Source organism: Furipterus horrens, unplaced genomic scaffold (genome assembly GCF_987537825.1).
Source record: "Furipterus horrens unplaced genomic scaffold, mFurHor1.1.pri manual_scaffold_5, whole genome shotgun sequence".
Taxonomy (NCBI): Eukaryota; Metazoa; Chordata; class Mammalia; order Chiroptera; family Furipteridae; genus Furipterus; species Furipterus horrens.
In genome coordinates this window covers 39,811,211-39,833,188 of record NW_028327175.1, presented here as the reverse complement: position 1 = coordinate 39,833,188, position 21,978 = coordinate 39,811,211, and the positions used below count along the sequence as shown (strand labels likewise).

Genomic DNA, 21,978 nt, shown 5'->3' with positions numbered 1-21,978 from the left:
CCATACTTCTCTGTCTCCTCATTCTGACAGGCTTCTGTGTTTGTTTGCCTCCACGTTCCAGGTAGAGCTGTTGCTCCTGTTACGTTGTAACGGGCGGAGCCTTAGGGATTCATCAGTACAGGGCGACCTGTTTCACCACATTGTGGCACTGTATGTAAGGGAGGGGTCCGAGAGGTAACAATGCCGCCTGCCCAGCACTTGCACCTTTTCCAGGCACCTCTCCCACTTCCGCACTGGACTCGTGCCCCTCTAGCTGCTTCCCTGGCCATCATTTCCAGAGTGCGTAGGTCTGCGGATGTTCTAGGACCATGGGGGCCCTGTAAACAAGCAGACTCTGCTGAGAGACCAGCAGTTTCTGCCTCCACCCCAACCCCCACTGGTCTTCACAGTCAGAAGCAGTGAGGCTTGATTTCCCCCAGTGTTGGGACCGTGAGCTGTGAGGTTCGGTGAAGAGCTAGGAATGCTCCCCAGGTGTCCCTCCTGACTTTTTAAAACATGTGACTGTGCTTTCTGCCCGGCTGCCGCTGCTGCCAGGCTGCCGCTACTGCCACCGCACCGCATCCTCTATGCCACAGCTCTGCCCCTCCCTCCTACTTGTCTGGATGTGTATTTCTTCTGTATATCTTTGTTTGCTGGACTTCCATGCAATTTGATTTTCTGGAACTTCTGGTTGTTTCTAGTTTTGAGGTAGATGTATTCCTTCTTAGTTGTGGAGGGAGATGCAGTGTGTCTGTCTACGCCTCCATCTTGGCCGGAAGTCCTTTCCTTCCTTCTGCTTATTTTGGGTTGCTTTATTCTTTTTTTTCTAGTTCTTTAAGATGTAATGTTAGGATGTTTATTTGGGATTTTGCTTGTTTCTTGAGACAGGCCTGTAATGATATAAACTCCCTCTTATTACTGCTTTCGTTGCATCCCAGAAGTTTTGATATGTCGTATTGTCATTCTAATATGTCTGCATATCTTTTGATCTCACCTTTTATTTATTCTTTGACCCAGTCATTTTTTTAATAGTATGTTGTTTAATGTCCATATATTTGTGGGTTTATTTACCTTTTTTTGCAGTTGATTTCTAATTTCTTATAAAAATAACTGCCTTTAAGTACAAAAAAAAAAAAAATGTGAAATGCTAGTAATGTGGCACACACTTCTCATTGTACCTCACTGAGATTGTCAGTGTTATTGATAAATTCTTTAATTTTGCCTGAAATATTAGCATAATTTTGTGTAATATATAAATATTCTAATTAACAAATAAAAATAAACTTATGCACATGAAAATCTATCAAAACCTCAGTGAATATTTAATAAAAGGATTAAGTGATCAAAATACAGCTATGTTTTGCTTCGTGAGTGGCAAATTTTTGAAAATTATTATTATGAACTGTATTTGAAACACACTCTTTATTTTTGTTGTTCCATCTCTCCAGTGAGCTTTTACAACACAAGATTTTTAATAATACACGATGTTAATTTGTGTTGTATCCATTGTTTTTTCTTGAATTACATCATCAGCTTCATAGGTAGTTTCATTTATTGAATTTGCTGCTGCGTTTGAATTGAGGGCTTTGATTTTCCTATTTGAGCTGCCTGCAAATACACAAAACGAAATAATTATGTGAAATGACATAAAATTTTAATTTTTAACATTTTTGCTTTTAAATAAGTTGTCTAGCAATATTGAAAATATGTCCTGAAAACACCATCTGAATAAATGAGAACTGAATAATTTCAAAGTTGTTTTTGAGTGTTTCTTCCTGAAAGTCCAATAAAGAAAATGTTCAGTAACAGAAGTAAGATTTTTATTGCCATGCTTACTTTTCTCCATGCTTCTGTGGAGATAACTACACATTTGATGAGAAGATAATGACTTCTGAGTTGCTTAATAAAAGGGTGACTATCCTTATTCATAAAGCAAACAAAACTATACTGAAGCCAATCATAGTAATTTGCAACACTTTTAAGGCTTTGCCATCGTAGTCAATTTAGATGTAATTTTAAAAAAGAACACATTTGTCCCACAGTCTCATTCACTCAGATGTAAATATAAGTCTAGCGTGCACAGGAGTAGAGAACTTTTTGGTGGCAAGATAATGTTCTAGTTCTGAACATCCAGTCATAATGTTTCAGTCATTTAGTTTGATTTGTAAAGCTAATTTGTTGAAGTCACAACATTTTCTTACTTGGCAAAGTAGACCTCTGCCCAAACAGCAGGTAAAGCTGCTTAAGATAGATGTAGGAGGGGAAGTTAGCATGAAAATTTGATGAACTGATAAGTTCTTGACTGTTATTTGCAAAGTAGACTTTAAAAAGTGGTTAAAATTTAACTCCTATTTAAATACTTGAGTAATAGGATATATTCTATATGAGGGTCCTTGAAATTATTTTCATCTTATAACATTTGAGAACCAGAATATTTGCAGTTTTTTCATTTGTTTAGTATTATTTGTACTCTTCAGTATCATAACAGGTAAAGATAAAAGATCAAAGTTTCATATTATCTGGGTAGCATTTGTATTTTACATAACTAAGCATTTCTTTAAACACCTAAAATTTGAATAATTTATTGGAATTTTTGGAAATCTGAAAACTAATGTGTAATTCAAGCCCTTTGTATTTCCTAAGCTTTTTACATACTTAAATTCATAATATTTTAATCAGATTTGCAAGGTGATTTTGTCTACCTTGTCACATACAGTTTTGTTTTTGTCTTTTTCTAAATAATAAATAGGAAGATATTTTCAAACTTAGTTTGGGGTTCTCTTTAAGTCATTACATTCTGACAGCTCTAGTTTCCATTATGCATTTTTCTGGCAACAACAGCCCTCTGAGATTTAAAGGCTCACAAGTACAGCTCAGTACTATAGATTTTTCTTCATTGAGGACTTGTGAAGTCCCCCTTCCTCCATCCCTGACTCAGTGTTTCCTTGGCTACTGACTGGATTCTTCTAACCAGTCTAGGTACAGAGATCATTTCTTAGATTGGCCTCTTAAGGTAAGGCAGTTCCCCTAACACAACCAATTTGTTACACAAACAAGAGAAGATTTGTTATAAACATCATACCGACATTATTTGAAGCAGGAGCTTTGATTAGCAAGTTAACACCCTTAGTGTTCTCTTCCTGCAGCTTATAAAATCCAAGGGTGCCGTCAGTATGGTTCCCTCTGGTAAATTAGAGTAATTGGACATGTAGAAAAGCAATTGTAATTAGTGGAGCTGTAGTGATAAGAGTCCAGCTAACTGCATCCCTCTGGAAGGATTTTAAAAGAGAAAGAAGGAAAAGTATTTAGCTTTAATAAACAGAAACTAATTTCTTAATCAACAAAATAGGGATAAAACCAGCTGCTTCTTTTCTGTCATAAAATTAAAAGTATGGATTCAATTTAAATTAAGAAATCTGTAATTCCATTGAGCTCCCAAGGGATTTGTTACATATAAAGGATTTTTCTTATATAATTCCTCCTTTTCTTTACCTGAGTATAGATTGCAAAGATAAAAATAAAAATAAGATCCAAAATCACTATGCTTTCCTGGGTAGACAGTTGCTTTCTGCTGCTGGCTTCCCATTTTCTTTTTCTTTTTGATCCGGTCATCATATGTAAATCTCAACCTTCCTTTAATCCTATACTTCTCAGACTGGCATTTAAATTAAAGCTTTAACCTTCTCCAACATTTAAACCCAATTCATCAAATGAATAAAATTCATCTTTCAAATCACTTTCTTCAAACAATCTTACCTATTCTCGTCATAAACTAGGCCAATATATTTTTTACTGATAAGAATTAAATGTTGCATTCATTTTCAGAACCATTCCTCGGGGACCCATTTATTCTGTAACTCTTCTATGAACACTGCTTTTTTAAAATTAAATTTGTTGGCGTAACATTGGTCAAAAACATGTAAGTTTCAGGTGTACAATTGTATATTACATGTTCTATACATTGCATTGTGTGCTCACCACTCAAACTGTAGTCTTCTTCTTTCACCTTATTTGACCTCCTTTCCTCTTCATCTTTCACCAACCCGCCTCCCCCTCTGTTAACTGTCATAATGTTGTCTGTGTCTATGAGTTTGTTTGTTTTGTTTCTTTCTGTTGGATATCACATATATGAGTGAAATAATATTGTCCTTGTCCTTTTCTATCTGACTTATTTCACATAACATAATGCCGTCAAGATCTGTGCATGTTGTCCCAGGGAACAGTATTTCATCCTTTCTTATGGCTGAGGAGTGTTCCATTGAATATATTTACCACATCTCAATATCAATCATCTATTGAAGGGCACTTAGGTTGTTTTCATGTCTTGGTTACCATGAATAATGCTGCAGTGACAGAGGGGTTCATATATCTTTACAACTAAATGTTTTCAAATTTGGGGGGTAGCTATTCAGAAGAGGGATTGCTGGGTCACATGGTAACTCTATTCTAAATTTTTTTAGGAACCTCCATACTGTTTTCTGTAGCGCTTGAACCAATTTACGTTGCCACCAACAGTGTATGAGGTTTCCTTTTTTATTTCTTGTCGTATTGATAATAGCCATTCTAACCAGTACGAGATGTATCTCATTGGGGTTTTGATTTGCATTTTTCTTATAGCTAGGGAAGTTGAGCATTTTAAAAATATATCTGTTGGCCATCTGTAGACCTTGGGAAAAGTGTCTTCTAGTTCTCCACTCATTTTTTAAACTCATTTTTTGTTTTGTTGTTGAGTTAAATGAGTTCTTTATATATTTTAGATATTAGCCCTTTATTGGATGTACCGTTTGCAAATATCTGCTCCCAATCAGTTTATTGCTTTTTTGTTTTTATTAATTATTTCTTTTGCTGTATAGATGCTTTTTGGTGTGGTATAATTCAATTCATTTATTTTTGCTTTTACTTTCCTTGCTTTTAGGGTCAAGTTTACAAAAACCTCTCTGAGACCAAGGTCCATAAGTTCAGTACCTGTGTTTTCTTCTATGTATTTTATTGCTTATAAACACTGCTTTTGCCTGCCATTTTAAAGTACCAAACACACACAAAAAATGCTGGGAACCTCTTCTGGTCTTTGTCTCCTGGCTACCTGGAAGAATGGTAATTAAACTCCTCTGCCATTGTCTGCCTGTTCCCTGGAATCTGTGTACATGCCATTCTGCAGCCCCACATATAGCAGCTTCTAATTACTCATCAGCTGACTCACTTTATTATTGAGTAGAAAATCTACAGATCACACTCATCCCACAGTACCTTCTAGTGGTAACAAGCAGTCTTAAATTTGCATCCTAAAAGGGATTTTATTTAGAAGGGGATGGTTCCCCTTCAAGTTTAATATGATGCACAGACCTGGAAATGAAGTAAATGGTGAAATGAGCAGAACTATTGACTTCTTCATTCTTCAATGTTCTGCCTTCCCCTCAAGGATATATGTAAGTATCTCTCATAAACATAGTTAAAAATTCATTGTGAAAGTTCAAATATTAAACCTGGCCTTTTGCTTTGTCCATCTGTCATTGAGTTAAGTCAGTTTTATCCAGAAATGTCTTCCTACACTATTTTATTCCACAATTGGTCTTTTTTTTTTTCTTTACACTTTTTGCATTGTTAAATTTTTTCATCCATTGATGATTAACATAACTAACAAGAGAATTCAGCTTATATTTTAAGTCCTTTAAATGAATTTTAACAATGAGAGACTGGCTTCTATTTTGCTTGGTGGTTCCAGCATCAGCCAGGATTGTCTAACACTGCCCTGAGGAGTACTCGCAAATTCTAAATATAGCAGTAGCTCTGCTGAGCAATTTGATTTTCTACATTTGAGGAACAAAACAACCATAGGAAATTCCAGGCTCATTATTTTAATATAAAGTTCCTTTTAGGAGACACAAGTGGACTTTTATACCATTGAGTTCAAATTACTCCATCTTCTACTAAGATCTCAATAAATTCTTAAAACCTTTGTGAAACAAAGAATGGTATTACAAAATCATTTGGCAGCCTAATTAATGAGTTTTAAGCAGAGTTTTTTGGTTAGGTGTTAAGCCTACTAAGTAAAATAGCTCCCAAAGTCATCTGTGAATTGACTACAAAAACCATCAAAATACCACTTGATTTTTTAAATTTTGACTATGTGATTCATAAGTTTATTTGAAAATATGCCCTTACAAGAGTAACCAAGAACCTTTGAAAAAGAAGCATAATGGGATAGAAAATAAAGTCTTGCCTAATCAGATATTAAACTATATACAATAATTTTAGAAGTATATCACTAGCTTAAGAATTAGCAGACTGATAAATTTGAAAGAATAGAAAATCTGAAAACAGATCCCTGTATATATAAGAATTTAGTTTATGACAAAGGTGATATTTTAAATTGTCAAGAGAAAGGTGGCTTTTCCAACAAATATGTGGGCAATTGGCTCATTATTTGCAAAATATAAATGAAGGCAGATCCCTACCTCATACTTTACACCAAAGTTAAAAAAATTCCAAGATTAGAAGATTTAAATGTTAGAAACAAATGAATAAATGTATTAGAAGAAAATATAAGCAAATATTTTTATGTCTTATAGTGAAGTGAGAACTTTCTAAGTATGAAGCTAAAGGGAGAAATTATAAAAGGTGAAACAAAATAAAATGTCACATACAAAATTTAAAAGGAAATAACTGAAAAACATTTGCAATATATGTGAAAAAGTTTAGTTTTTGTAAGGAAAGTTCTTATAAAGCAATGGAAAAAGAATATTGCCATAGAAAAATGTGTATAAGACATAAGCAAAAACATCCCACAAAAATGACAAACATTAAAATGTCTATTCTTATTCCTAATTAGATAAAACACTGCATTTGTCTGAATGAAATTGGTAAAATAGGTACCTTTTGAAATAATACCCATGAAATAGTATTTTTCTGGAGGACAGTTAGCAAGTTGTACCCAAAGCCTTTAATAGGTACCCATCCTTTTGTTAACAATTTCACTTAATGTTCAATTTATGTGTGTAATAGAAAAAAAATTGAAGCTAGTTCAAAGTCAATATTTGATCAAATATTGTATTCCCAGATTTTGGTTTCTGCACACCATTCACAATTAAAATGAACCAGGCTTCTTGGAGAAATGGCAGTTTCCAGGGCTGGGACAGGGAAGTATAGGATGCCCTGGAACATCTTGTGACAGAAAGCAAAAGCAGCCTTAAAAATAATGGGCACATCTCAAAAGGACACCAGACCTACTTTAAAGTGGCTCCCACAGGCCAAATCTGAAACAATTCAAGGATTAAAATAAATAACTGTAGTAGTAGAATATTTTAGGATAAGGAATCTGAGTCCATACTGATCTTAATAAATAAGCAGGTAAATAAGTAGGGAAGAAGGGGAAGCTCTTCCTGGAGCTGAATAACCACTAATAAATGTAGAAGGAATGATGAGGTTAGAAAATCACCATTTTAATCCTATCATAATAAAAATCCTGAAATTATGAATGGAAAAATTCAATTGAGAACCATTAATGAGTGGGTTGTCAGTTTTAGGAGGAAGAGAATATTTTTTTAGTTTCAAAGTACCTCTCCACCAACTAATTAATAATGACAAAGGGAAAAGTAGAGACTTTACAATGGATTAGTCCAGCAAATACAGCTTTAACCAAAGAACACAAGTTAACATCACCAGTAATGGAACAAACCAATATTATGTGCCTCCTGTTGTGATGCCCTTAGAATATAACTTCTGTGGTATTCCTGTCAAAGTGTATAATTTCTCTCCAATCATGAGAAAACATCAGACAAATTTAAATTGAGGGACACATACAAAATAACTGGCTTTACTTTTCAAAAATGTCAAGATCATGAAAGACAAACAAAAACTGAAAATTAATGAAAACTAAAGAAATATGACAACTAATTACAAGGTGTAATTTTGGACTAGCTCTGAGATAAGAAAAATAGCTATTAAGGATATTGGTAAATTTTGAATATGAGAGCAGATTTGACGATACTACTGAATCAATGTTACATATCCTGACTTTGATAAATATACTATAATTATGCAAGAAAAAAATCCTTGTTCTTAAGAAATGCATACTGAAATATTTATGGTTAAAAGATAGCTGCAAATTATATTCAAATGGTTCAGCAAATAATATCAAGAGAAAGTTAATGATAAAAATGAGGCAAAATATTAACAATTAGTAAATCTGAGAAAAGATATACAACCTCTGTAGTGTTTTTGCAATTTTTTTGAAATTGTGAAATTTTATCAAAATGAATAAAAATTCACAGCACTTCATCATGGTAATAAAATGGAACCATTAAAAATGATGGCAGTGGTATTTATTTATTGGCAAATATATCAATATTGCTCAGTGGAAAAAAAGGCATGTTATTATAAGACTCATTTCCCCCATTTTATTATATACATGTATCTGTAAATGCACAGAAAAAAATCCATGGTTATTCACCATGTGTTAATTTCTATTACCGTTGTTTGGTATGGGGGGAGCATGGATGATGTTGTTTGTTTCTCTGTATTTTCTAATTTTCCTACAAGGAAAGTGAATTGAAAGTCTTTGCTTTTGTTGTTGTTAACTCGCGAGTGAAGGTGTCCTCTAAGAAGTAGAAAAACATCAGACCATTCTGAGCCAGTCCAAGTCCTATCGTGCTCACAGGCAGAATAAACGACTCTACGATCTTCAGTTTGCTTTCATTCTCAGTAGTATCCCAGATATAATTTATGTTTTTCTCCTAGACAACTGTGTATTACTGCTGATTTGCTTACCTTCTGTCATTTACATCACTTGCCTTTACAAAAAAACTCACCAAATACAGGCTTGGGGTGTCTATTATCCCCATACGACTATATCATTTATGTGTGTCAGGCAGCGTGGCTATTATCTTGCCTTCTAATTTTTATCAAAAACTCTGCTTTTAACACCTCTCCTGTATCCTTCACCTCTCTCCACAACTTCAGGGGGTCAATGGATACTCTGAATCACAGGATGAATATGCTTTATCCTTTCGGAGCATCAATTTTGCTCATATATGAAAAGAATATATCATTAAAGTAAAACAAGCCATTACATTATCCAGTCCAATTGAAAATTCCCATATATTTAAAAAATAAAATGGGCAATTTGAAATAGTTGAAAGCTCCTAACGCTTAAGGCAGGCTTTTCCATGCCAGCCCTTGAAATTCTGAAGGTTCAAAGTCCCTTTTTATCTCCCTTCAAGGATTCCCTATGGAAACATTTGAGAAGCAGGGATCTAAGACTCTCACTCCTTTTGCTGCTCCTCTATTAGCCATTAATTCTTCCACATCTTTTGAAATGAGCCCCACCCCCCAGAGTGGCTACTTGGAAATATGCCCTTCACCCAGTCGTCTTCTGCTCAGAACTGTATGTCTTACACAGTCCAGTTCACAAGCTGTGATATTCTTTTAAATGTTGACATTTGAAACAGGCATAACTCAAAACACCAAATGGTTACGGCACACACCTTAAGGGCTAATCAATTGCTCAGCAGCAGGACCTCTGTACCCAATGAGCACGGAGGTGCCTCAGTTAAACCCTCCAGTCACTGCCAGAGAGCCGCTTCTTTCGGGGTCAACTCCAAGTATACGAAGCCTTAAGCTGTACACGTTATAGAGAATGAAACCAATGAGAATAAAGATACAGAAAGGAAAGATCTTGGTAAATTTGTTTAAGATAGGACTATTTTAAACTTCTTGTCATTTACAGAAACAAAAAGAAAAAAAGAGAAAAGAAAACCTTCCAGTGCCTTACGTCACAAAAACACGTTTTACTTGAGCACGTTCACATTACCCGTGATGCAAACACTCTCAATTATTAAAATTAATTTAAAATAAAGGGAGGTTGCCTCTTAACAGAAAGTTTTGAAAGAAAGGGGTGCTAACTGATGAAACCAAATTTCTTCTGATGTATGTTTACTTGTTCGATTATTGAGCAAATATTTGATCAGGTTCCTAAGCTTTACGGCATTCCTTAAATAAAGACTTGTTTTCTCAAAAGCTAGGACCCTGGCATCTTCCTAGGTGGGGGAGCCTTTGGAGTGGAGCATGCATGCATTTGTAACAACAGGTAGAGATGATTTTTATTTATCACTTCAAAGGGTCACTTTCAAATATAAACCATTTTCTCTTCCCATCCCAATGACATTTGGATTATTTATTTTGTTTTGGGCTCTCCACTATGTCTGATTTGGTTAAAACCAACTCAAAGAACCAAACTCAACTCATTTGCAAGCAGCAAGAAGGTAGTGAGCATACAGAATCCTGCCTTGCCAATAGCAAGCCCTCAAGAAAGCTGTATTGAATTGATTTGCCAACAGTGGAGGTGCATCGTTACTCCATTCAATTCATTCAGCAAACATTTGTTAGCTGTTCGAGGCACTAGGAATACAGTAGTGAGAAAATGACAAAAATTACTACTTTTCTAGAACTTCAGTTGGAGTGGAGAAAAGTTAGACAATAGATAACCAAAATATATTGTGTAATAGTGGTAAATGCTTAGGAGAAAAATGAACCAGGAATTGTGGAAGGGCAGTTAAAGTACAGATAGAGTGATCAGGGGAGAACTCCCTAGGTCTTCGGTTAAGACTTAAAGAAAGTGAAAGTGAAAGTCATGCAGCTGTCTAAAGGCAAAAAATTCTAGACAGTGGTAACAACAGGTCCGAATGCCCTGAGGCAGGAGTTTCAAGGCACAGCAAAGAGGCGGAGGTGGTGGGGAATAAGAAAGGGGATGAAAGAAATCAGGTAAAGAGACAGACAACAAAAGCCCTGGAGGTCACAGTGAAGATCTATCTATTGAGAGAGGTGGAGAGTGATTAGGGTTTTGAGCAGGAGTGACAGAACCCACTTTGTATTTAATAGGCTTACTTGGCTGTTCTTTGGAGAGCAGACAGCAGGGCAGCAGAGGAAGAGGGAGTATTTGTCTTAAAAGGCAGAGCCTAGACTTTGCAGTTTTAACAAGCTCCCTAGGTGATTCTTATGCACAGTAAAATTTAAGGACTGCTACCTTAAATTATCTAAGAAATTGAGACAAAAATCGATTTTAGGGATCTGATTATTCCATAATCACTAGTACACTGCTTCATTTTGCCTGTGGAGAAAGAAGGTCTAACCCATAACAATCTGTCAGTTCTGCCATGCAATCTCCAAACTTCAGAAAGTGCTTCAGAAAGAGACCTCCGAGAGATCTTGGCCTCCTGCTCTGTGACACAGGATACCCTTTAAGAGAGCTCCCTGCAGAGAAGGAAGCCAGCGAGGGCTAATGCGATCCTGCAGTAGCAGAGTACCCGAACCTACGCGTACCTGAGAGCTCACAGCGTATGCGCTCCATAAATATAAGTTTCAGGATTCAGTTAAAATAAAGATGAGTAGAGAATTTGCTATATTTTTAAAACAACTTCTAAATTTTTCTTTTTAAATGGAAGTTAGCATTTGTGTCTCATTCTAAATATATATATTCTAAATTTTTATTTAAATATATTCTAAATATATCAAAATAAAATTCATTATTACGACTTTTTAAGTGTATTCATAGAAATTTATATTCACAAAATATTAACAATTTTTTCTGAGTTTCTTAATAATAGCAATTAGCATTTGTGTAGCATGTCTGTAGTCACGCTGGACCCACCACTATATGTTAACTAGTTCGTAATCTACTCAAGAACAGAGACTGCCTTCTGTCTGCTTTTCTGTTTCTTTCATATGCCTCTGAATTATTTTATATGTCTCCCCCGAATTCTATACACCATAGACACACAGGTAAATACTTAACTAACCACTGAATAACCAATCTGGAGTAATACAACACTGAGAACTCATTATCCAGTATTTTGTTTCTCTATTTACTTGACTTCTGTGGCTCCAGAAAAAACAAAATTTAAAAATTCCAAGGAGACAAAACCTTTATAACTGAAAGTCATAAATATATTAAAGTGGATTTATTGGCTCAATGTATTATTTTTCACAAGAACATCTGCATCCTGCTGCTATTTTTCCTCGGGCACAATTTCTCTGAAGTATTTCATTATTAAGACCTAATGTAATGTGAATTTTTACAAAGACACATAATGAATTGAATTTTTAAAAAGCATTCATTAACATTCTGATCTGTTACCTAGGTACAGGTTATTCTTTTGAACAGAGTACAGGTAATTGGTTACAAATAATGGATACTGATTACCTTCTTCAGTAGGAGAAGCCTCAAGGTGTTGAAGTTTCAGGCCAGTGTCTAATCTTTGAGGCTTTGTGTACAGAAATAAATAGCAAAGGACACAGATGCTGATGATAAAGGCAAGTAAAACAAGAGCAGCAATCCCCAGTCCAGTCAGGGCACCAATGCTGAAAAAAACAGAGAAAACATTGTAACTGTCAGAGAGACTGGTTTGCATAGGAACTAAAGAGGAGGTTTAAATTGCTAATTCTTGCTTCAGTTTGTCATAATCATTATACTTTAGTATAAGTAGTATATGGTTGAAATCTACAGCTCACCTTTTTTACTGTCAAATTATTATATTATCTCTATACATGTACGAGGGATAACCAATAAAAAGCCAGAATTATCTTCTGGAGGGCAGGCCCCTTGTAGTACAGGCTTCCCCAGCTAGGTGAGTGTTTTAGGAACCCATCTGTATCAGTGTACCAGCTGGCATTGTTGTGAGAGGTTGTGTTCAGCTTCAGTGAATTTTTTTGAAGACTCTCAAAACGCTTGCCCATTTCATGATGGGTGATTTACAGGTGCACCTGCCCACACTGTGCTGAGTGTTCAGCAGTTTTTGACCAAAAACAGCATGATCCCTATGGCCCGCCCTCCCTATTCACCCAATCTAGCCCTGAGCAAATATTTATTTTGTTTCCCCAGATGAAAGAAGTCCTCAAAGGGAAACATTTTGCTGATGTGGAAGAGGTGAAAAAAAAAAATGGCAGAAGCACTAAAAGACATCAAAATCAACAAGTTCAAAAACTGTTTTGAGCAGTGGACAAAACATCTTGATAAGTATATTGCATCAAATGGAGAATACTTTGGAGGTGACTAAAGTTTAAACATGTAAGAATAAATACAGAATTTTTATAAATAAATTCTATTTTGGGGGGGGTGTCCCCCCTCATAATTGTTAACATGGCATAGAATATAATATGAATTCATATGGTAGGTAAAAGATTACATGATTCTCTAGAGACAGTTCAAAGACATCTCAGTCGAGCCTCTGTTATGAATATATTCTAGGAGCTAAGATTGGGTTCACCAGCACAAGCTGAATATAAAAATATTTACCTCTGCAAAAGTAGTGAAGCCACTGTTTGCAAGAAATGAAGAACTTTTTTTTTTTGGAGACATGTATGGGAGATATCATTTACTAATATGCAGAACCATAACTATTATAAAAGAGGAAAAGAATACCTAATTAAAGGAGAGCAATAGTTACAAAATGTATATAAAGTTCATGTTCAGTATGAGTTTTTCCTTTCTAAAAGAGCATAACACCAATACCTCCTGGCATTAAGGAAGAAACCCTCATACTTACCTCTAAAAATAAAGTGTATATCTAAGATATTAGTTACTCTGCACCAAATTTGCAGTAATTCCTTCTGATATAGTTATCTATAAGGCTAATCATTTGAGAACTAACATAGTTTACATGAAGCTTGAAAAAAGTTATTTTGCAAGACTAATGCAAATATATGTACCTTCGGGAACCATATATATGTGTGGGTGTGTAAATATATGTAATTAGACTTTAAGCTGCTCAAAGGCAGAAAATTCTGTTGACTTGCCCATAATGTTGTGAGCACTTAGTAAAAGTGTATGTAGAGTGCTTAGCTTGTAGTAAATGTTCCATAGATGGAAGTAAAGAATAATTTACTGGTGATCAGTCCTCTTGTAACTGAAAAGTCATTGTCATTGAAAAGTAATGATCTTTCCCTTCATTTTATTCCTGGCTTGCCTGTAGGCCTTTGCTATTTCCCAGAGATTAGGGCCCTGATGAGTCTGGCATGCATCCGAAGGGAGGGAAGGGAGAATTTTAGCTGTGATGCTAGATGAGTACTGCTTCAGCAGGGAGAACAGAATTAAAAGTAAGGGGCTAAGCTCAGCCAACTCATTCTTGTTTTTAGGAGATAAAGCACTCCTGCAATTTAAAGGTTGCCTCCTGATCGACAGGCATGGAGTCAGGCTTCCAGAGATTCTTGTAGTGTAGTCCCCCCAGCCCTGTACACAAGTGAAGACTGGGTAATTCTGTGGCTAGAGTCAGTGTATTGTTATATATTTAAATTGAAGTTTGCCCTCATTTGGTGCACTCCAAGGGACAGACTCATCTTTGGCAACTCCTTTTTCATGCTTGTATGCACCAAAGCTGACTTTCATAGTTTGTACAGGTCAGGGAGGGTTAGGCCTCTACACAGACACATGGCAACATAATCCACTTCATTAATATTATCTGCTGCACAAGGCAGCTAGGAGGCCAGACATCTATCTGGCAAGATTCCTGAAATGAGAACCTGGCTATTATTATTATTTTTTTAATCTTCAAAGTAAAAACATAACTTAGTCAATTGAAAAGTAAAATTGTCAACTTAATTAAATTCAACATACATATTGGGGGCTTTTTATGGGCACATTTAAAAAAACCAGTCCACATGATTTGAAGGAAAAACAAAAACTGAGCATGGTATTTCTGCTTTCTATTTTAAAAGAGGGTTCTCCACAATCTTGAGAAACTATTTCAGTGTCAAGAGTTCCATTTCACAGAAACATTGTTTTGTGCATGCGACCCTCTAGATAAAGATGGAGCTCTAGGAATCTCCTAAAAGATTCATTTCAACAAATACTTACTAAACTCATGCATCCCCATGTGCAATAGGCATTATTTTCCTAGGTTTTGAAGGAGACTACCAAAGGAAAAACTAAGAGGTTAGGGATCTATAAGAGGAGAAAAGATGGGAGTGGCCAGACCCAGAAAAGGAAGAATTATTCTTTCCTTACATCGCTGTGTGGCAGTCCTCCTGAGAGAGGACCTGAGACTGTCGTCATGTTAAGAGAGCAATTCTCCTACTCAGCAACTTTACTTACCTGGTAGTAGCTGTACCTGTGCCTTTCTCCAGCAGCTGCAGAATCTCAGAGCAAATATTAGCGACTTCTGGACTGTTTTTCACAGTTGGATTATTTTAAATTAGGGGTGGAAAGCAAAGAATACGAGGGAAATGAAGCTCTAAATTTTTACCTCCCCAATGTGTCCTCAGAGCTCAATAACTAACAAGATCCCCAGTTTTAACATTGCCAGCTGATGCCATCAGTTGTAAAGATTTTTATATTTCCCAGGAACCGAAGTGCACTGTCCATTTTATCAGTGCTGAACCAAGACCCCAGCAAGCTGTTCATTCCATTGTGCCCTCATAAATCTTAAGAAGAGTTTTAGCCTCTGCTGCTTGTCACTTTGCAGTGAGTCAGGGATATGAGAATCCCAAGCATTTTGGGGGATTTAAATCAAACAATTGAGTTTGACTTAAGAGTCGCCAGTCTCTGTTGGAGGCCCTGCTACCATTAACACCTCCAAAGACTCAGAGCTGGGTTACTATATTATTTTCCAGAGAGCCTAATAATAAGCCAGTGCAATATAGATTGCTTCTCAAAATAAGAGTAAGCTGTCATTATTTTTTGAGATTTTGCCCCACTCTGACACAATACAATTTTGTTAGTTAAACTCATTGGTAAGTGGGCACTCCTTCTGAGATGTTTTTGAAGCTTGGAATACCTAAAAAATTTATTTTTACTGCTTCAGAAAATAACATTTAAAGTCATTTACTGTAGACTTGGCATATGTGCCAAATACTGGATCATCCTAGAAGATTGGGAGAAATAATAGAGGGTTGGGAAAAGTAGGTTTACAGTCATTCATATTGAAAATAATACAATAATTAACAAATAGTAATACCAGAATAAATTCTGTGCTTTGAGTACTCAGAACTGTAAACATACTTTTTAAAATAAAATAAAAATGTGTTTTTATTTTTCCAGAATGTTACCTTTAAACTTAACTGAAATTAAAAATAATCTGTTTGCCAATAAAGTTAGCATCCAAAACTGTTAAATTCAATATTAAGAGTTTATAACAAAAATTGGCATGTATATGGTCTTAGCTGTTATTCAAATAGTAATATATGCACTATGCAGTGACATATATTCTTTTATCAGCACATACTCTCCCAATCAGACCTAGAAATACAAAAGGAGCATTGTTATTGCATTTTTCCTATGTTGCAGTATAAGATTTCAGACTCTAGAATTCATAAACCCAAAATTGTTCACACAGACTTAGATTTTTTTCTTGTTCATATCTGAAGAACTTTTTTCTCTAAGAAATTATACATTTTAATCTTTCCTTTGAAATATGAGAAAGATATGGTATCTCCTGAGTTATATATGAAGCTTATCCATTCTTTAAATTATTTTTTAAACATATCACGAATTAGTCATGTATAACCATAATATACATCCTTGCTGTTCACATACTTGTAAAAGCAAGATTCAAGTTTATTCATGCTTTGTATGTTTACATTACTTTAGAGCCTATTTTTACTTTTCAGTAAAACTCTGTATCTATAAACATTTCCCAAATATTAGTAAATGAAGCAGAACAGTCATAGGAAAATCTAAACTACTTTTACAGCTATTTATCTTTAATTTTCTTATGTGTTTTCTGTCAGCCATGTAATTTCCTGTTCTTTAAAGAAGTTGATAAATTTTTATCTTTATAATCTCAACATTGCTGCTTTCTCAGCTTGGCGTGATAGTATATCTTAGCTTTTCTGAACACACAGTATTCACTCTGTCATATCAGTTGTAGCAGTGGAATCTGATAATCTTGGCATCCCTCATTTCCAGTTATTTCAACTGCAGGATGTCCTTATTAACTCTTTCCAAGGAATTTTTTGGATTCTACAGCTCTTTTTCACTCATTTCAAGAAAATAGGGTTTGACTTCACCGTTTTCCTTTGTGTCCAGATGAAGGTTTAAAAGTAGCATTTGTAATGGAGAAATCTTGTCTCTAGAAAGTGCAAGCTCTAACTGCCCATCAAAGTCCTTAACTGTGCAAAGGAAACATCAACAATGTCTTCCAAAACAGCCTGCTTCATTTCATTGTCCCTACTTTTTAAGAATTTTGTGATTGCTTCTTGATGAAATGACTTCAACTGATTCAATTGCTAAGATATCACTTCATCAGATAATCTTTTTACCAACCATAGCTCTGTTTGTTTGTTTTGCTAGAGTGAGATTAGTTATTAAAACTACATATTGAAATACATACATAAACTATGCCTAACTTGTGGTCAAGATATACATCCAGTACTACTTCTATTTTGTAAAGGAAGTGAATAAGTGTACAGCAGAAATGGGACACACTTTTTACAAAAGTTCCAGATGGTTAGACATAGGATCCAGTGACAATACACGAAGTTGGATACTCTGAATACCAGGTAGCCAATAAGCATTGGAACATAGAATGCAAACAAAATATTACAGTACGTCTCTGTGAGAGGATACATAGGCCAATACTTAGCCCTGGGCTCTCACCAGCTACAGCTTTGAAAAATTTGGTAATATCTTCTAGAACATGCACCCATTCTGTGGAGTCCCAAACACTCTGATAATCCTGGTAGAGAGGATAAGTTCCGCCACAAATGTCATCGATTACGTTGTGAAGAAGCTGCCCCAGCTCCACTGGAAGCTTCTGCAGCCACCACAAAGGCTTCCCCTGTTCCAGCTCCATTTCTGGGTTGTAAATCTACTTTTGCCCCAACCTGTAGTCTTCCTCTTAGTAGCAGTCTCTCCCCCCATCTCTCTCTCTCTCTCTCTCTTTCTTTCTCTCTCTTTTGTAAGAAACAATTTAAGTTGGATGTGAGTTCTTTCCTGTGATCCTGACACCCCATTCATTCTCTAGGCCAAAGGAAAAAAACAAGTTCAAAGCTTGCAAACCTTTGGAGTGTAAGGGGAGGAAAAGCACTTAATAATGAAAAATATCTACATAAATACTAGTTGGAATAAGTAAAATTCTCATGATAGGAAAAAGAAGCAAGAAAGGCCCCACCAGAGAAAGTCTCTTCACTTTTCAGCAGTAGCCACCCCGTTTAGAAAGAGGGTGTTCTGGGAAGGGTCTACAGAATGTGTAGTCCTAGCACCTCCAACTACACCTCTCTGTTTCTCTCTCTATGGGTCTCCGGTTCGGTTCGAGGTCAGTGTCAGATCACTTGTAAAGGGCAAAATATAAAGCCCACTTGCTTGCGTGCGCACACACGCAACCCACTCATTTGTTCATATTTTAAAGAATACAGCCAATTCCTTTTCACCCCCAAAGAGGTTAAAATACTCTGATCCTCGACTAATGCCTTAAAATGGGTCCCATAGGAACCCTCTTCTATTCAAATACACCAAATGCCCAATCAAATCAAAAAGATAATTAAAACCTCCTTAAGTGATCTGCGTTTTTTGTCTCTGCCAGCAGAGTCGCCTGCCTGGAACGTTCCCCAGAGAGAGTGAAGAGCAATCCACTCAGGCGAGGCTGGCGGGGATCTGAGTCTGGCCAGCAGGAGAGGGCTGGGTGCGCCCTGGGCGCAGAGCCCGAGCTCCTTCCGCGCGCGCCTCGCTTGGGGTCCTGAGAGGATTCCCACTCACCGTGGCCCTGGCCCGACCCTCTCCCGAGGAGTCCCGACTCCCGGGGCATCTCCTAGCGGGCGGGGGTGTCTCTGCAGGGCCCTCAGCCGCCCTCGATAGCTCCATGTCCTTCCAGACTCCAGAGGGACCTGACCTGAGCTGATCACGAGGACGCGGGCGACTTTTCCCTTCAGGTGTAGCAGCACTGCCCGTCGCCTCCCGGGACCCCGGCCCTCCTGCCACCTGAGCTGCCCACCTGAGGCTCCACATGTAGCTGTGCTTGTAGGGGAAGTAGCTGCCCGGCTCGCTGCAGCAGTACTTGAGGTCTGCGAAGCCGCAGCAGTAGAGGAGATCGGCCGCCTCGCCGCGCCGGGGACACTGGAAGGGCTCCACGAAGCTGTGGTTGAGGCTGTGGTAGCCCGAGCACACTCGGCTCGCCTCGCCCATCACAGCGGGCTGCGGGCAGGGGCACACCAGGCCCGGGGTCTGTCCTCCGACTGCACGCGACCCGCGCGACCAGCACCCACCGACCCCTCCACCCAGGCTCCCTTCTTCCGATCTGGGGTCTGGCTGCTGGGAGTTTCTCCTCTGCTGCTCTCTCCTCCCCCGTCCACTTGCTGTCTGGTGGCTTTACTCGCGCTTCTCCCTCTCACTCCTGAGTGGCTGGTCCTTGCATTGGCGGGTCACCAGCCCCGTACCTCTTGTCCCGCTCTCTTCGTCTGCTTTCTTCGCGCTCTCCTGACACTCCTCCACATCCCCTCACTTCACTCACAGCCTGTCCCCACTCCGTGCCAGAAAGGTTTCCCCTGAGGAAAAAGTGGAGGTGCACGACACGTTTGCCATGTGGGCAAATGAGCCAAAGTTGCAGTTCTCTTTGCTCAGGCACAGGGCAGGTGAGTTCCGGGCAAATAGGGCCCGGCTGGGGAGCCTTCGCCCACCTTGGGCCATTGCCCCAAGCAGTGGGGTAGGGTAGTGGGCAGACCAAAAGGCACTGAGCTACCTGTCAGCCGGGGGGCGGGGTTGTTGAGAAGTACACGTGAAACATTAAAATCTGCCAATGTAAAAAACAGAAAAGAAACTATATTTTCTCTGAAAATGAGCCACACATTCTGTATTCAATTAAACAACCTGGAAAGAGATGAAAAGGTAGTAGTCGGTTAAGAAAGGGAGAGGACTATCTGCAGAGGCAGGCGGGGAAGGAAAGAGGGAGACAGAGACCTTGCTCTGTGTTAAAGTGCTGCTCCTATTGTCCCCTTTTTGATTGCTAGCCTCATTTTCATAATTCTTTTGCTCACAAGGTCTTTTAAATAATAGTAGCTATGAAGGCCCATTGTAATAAGTCAAACAATACTTTGGTGTGTGAGTAAGAAAATAATAACAGCCTTATAATGGGAGAGGAGGCCACACTGTAACAGTCACTGAATTTCTGGGATAGATTGAGCATTGTTTCTTCCTCTTCATTTTCTGCTTCCTTCCCTTGGCCAGTAGGTTGATTGATTGCCAGAATCATGAGTTTTACTTTGGGTGCTAGGTATTTTTGTGTTCCTATAAAAAATCTTGAACTTTGTTCTGGGATGCAGTTAAGATACTCAGAAACACTTGGATTCTTTCAGATTTTCTTATTAAACTCTGTTGGGCAGGACGAGAGCAGACCTGAGGACTAAATGTTTTTTCACAACTGAGGTGGCACCCTTCTGAGTATTCCACTGGATACCTTGTGACTTACAGGACTTGCCATTCTGACTGGTGGAAACAAACTAGTTCAGGCCCTTTGAGAGCTCCAATGACTGTTCCCTCTGCTCCTTTTAGGTGGCTCTTTTCTTGCATTCCAGTGGTTTCTTTACAGAAATGTACTGATCAGTACTCAGCTGAAGACCTAGTGAAATCCCCTCCATCCCCTTTCTCTCCATCTCTCTGCTCTCTGGGGCTCTGTCCTGCTACCTCTAGCTACTGTGTCTTCCCTGGACACCCAGCTCTGTCTTCTCAACTCAGCAAGACTATTGGGCTCCTTTTGGGTTTCCCCACCTTGCGCTGCAGGCTGGAAACTCCCTAGGCAGCAGCTTGGGGCAATCACAAGGCTCACCTCATCTGTGTCCTCTCTTGGAGATCACTGTCCTACACCTCCTAATGTCCATGTTCAAAACCCATTGCTTCTCTATTTTGTGTTTTTACTTGTTTCAGGCAGGAGGCTAACTCTAGTCCCTGATAAGCCATTTAAGCTGGATTTGCCAGGGGATTGGACCTGATCCAAGCTAGCAAGTAAGGTTTTCTCTCCTGGAATTGGGATTCTAACTTGTGGGTATGAAGCTAAAAGAAGCGAGTGAACAAGAAAGAGGAAAATGAAGCAAACCAAGAGGAGCAGAAAAGAAGTGGGGGTTAAGAGTGCTGATAGCTTTGCAGTTCATGTTCAAGTCCTTTCCTGAGACCTGGGTTCCTACCATTGGGTTTCTGAGACATCCTGGATTCCTTAGAATAAAGTCTCCTTTTTCTAGCTAAAGTATACTGAAGCTGGATTCCACTGCTTGCAGCAAAGGGTTCTGACTCATCTAGGACATCTTTAGGCAAAAGTGAGGGGAGAAGGCAGTTGAAAGGGAAAAACTGAAGGTGTTTAATCAACAGAGCATACTTCCTTGGAAGGAAAAGAAACGGTCAGTTCAGGCAACAAAGTGGACTTTGCTTCCTCTTGCGCTAGAGGAAATTGTGAGATGAAAAGGCAGGAAGACCTTCAAGACAATGATATTGGTTGTCTCGCCAAATACACAAAAGTCTTCTGTAGAGCATGACAACAAGGTGGAATTGGAGTGCTTGAAGAGAGAATAGAAAGGCTGAGAGTAAGTTGGAAACATGCCTGGTGACAGGCAGGGTGGAACAGAGAATTCAGTGCACCATTCAGGGTCCAGTTATGGTTAGAAATCATAGCTTTCTGGTGGAACCAACTTCTTGGTTCATGTGATTTTCTCCAACAATGAATGGTCAACAGTCCAGGAATAGGGGCAGGGAAATGAGCAGCAGGATTTGTCAGGATGCATCTCTGGGGCTGGGTTCTGGCTGGCTGCCGCCTCTGCAATCACAGCAGCACACCCAGCCCTTTCCAAACCCCAAGTACAAACAAAAACACACAGAGGAAAAAAACAGGCCCAGAGCTGCTAGTCTACCAAAGTTTAAGTACCCAAGGCCTCTGAAGTCTAAGCAAAGGAGCCTTTTACCCCAAGAGGCTTAAGGTCAAGTCAAGACTGGCTTTCAACAATACCAGTTCAGAAGATGTGTACCTCTTGCTTGACTTTCCTGCTTGTGTCATCTCATGTCATCAAGTCCTCAGTTCTCTGTCTCTAGGCAGT

The 21,978-nt window shown here is 38.2% G+C and overlaps 1 protein-coding gene and 1 pseudogene across 1 annotated transcript; both read right to left on the bottom strand.

Moving 5' to 3' along the window:
• Positions 1 to 1,400: 1,400 nt before the first annotated feature.
• On the bottom strand, positions 1,401 to 19,404 carry SHISAL2B (shisa like 2B). Its single transcript, XM_090278941.1, has 3 exons — positions 18,897 to 19,404; positions 12,176 to 12,333; positions 1,401 to 1,587 (listed from the first exon to the last, which is right to left on the bottom strand). The coding sequence occupies exons 1-3, from the start codon at positions 19,085 to 19,087 to the stop codon at positions 1,451 to 1,453; spliced, it is 486 nt and encodes a 161-aa protein (XP_090135067.1). The 5' UTR covers positions 19,088 to 19,404; the 3' UTR covers positions 1,401 to 1,450.
• LOC150008430 (COMM domain-containing protein 8-like) lies at positions 16,874 to 17,759 on the bottom strand (annotated as a pseudogene).
• Positions 19,405 to 21,978: the final 2,574 nt, after the last annotated feature.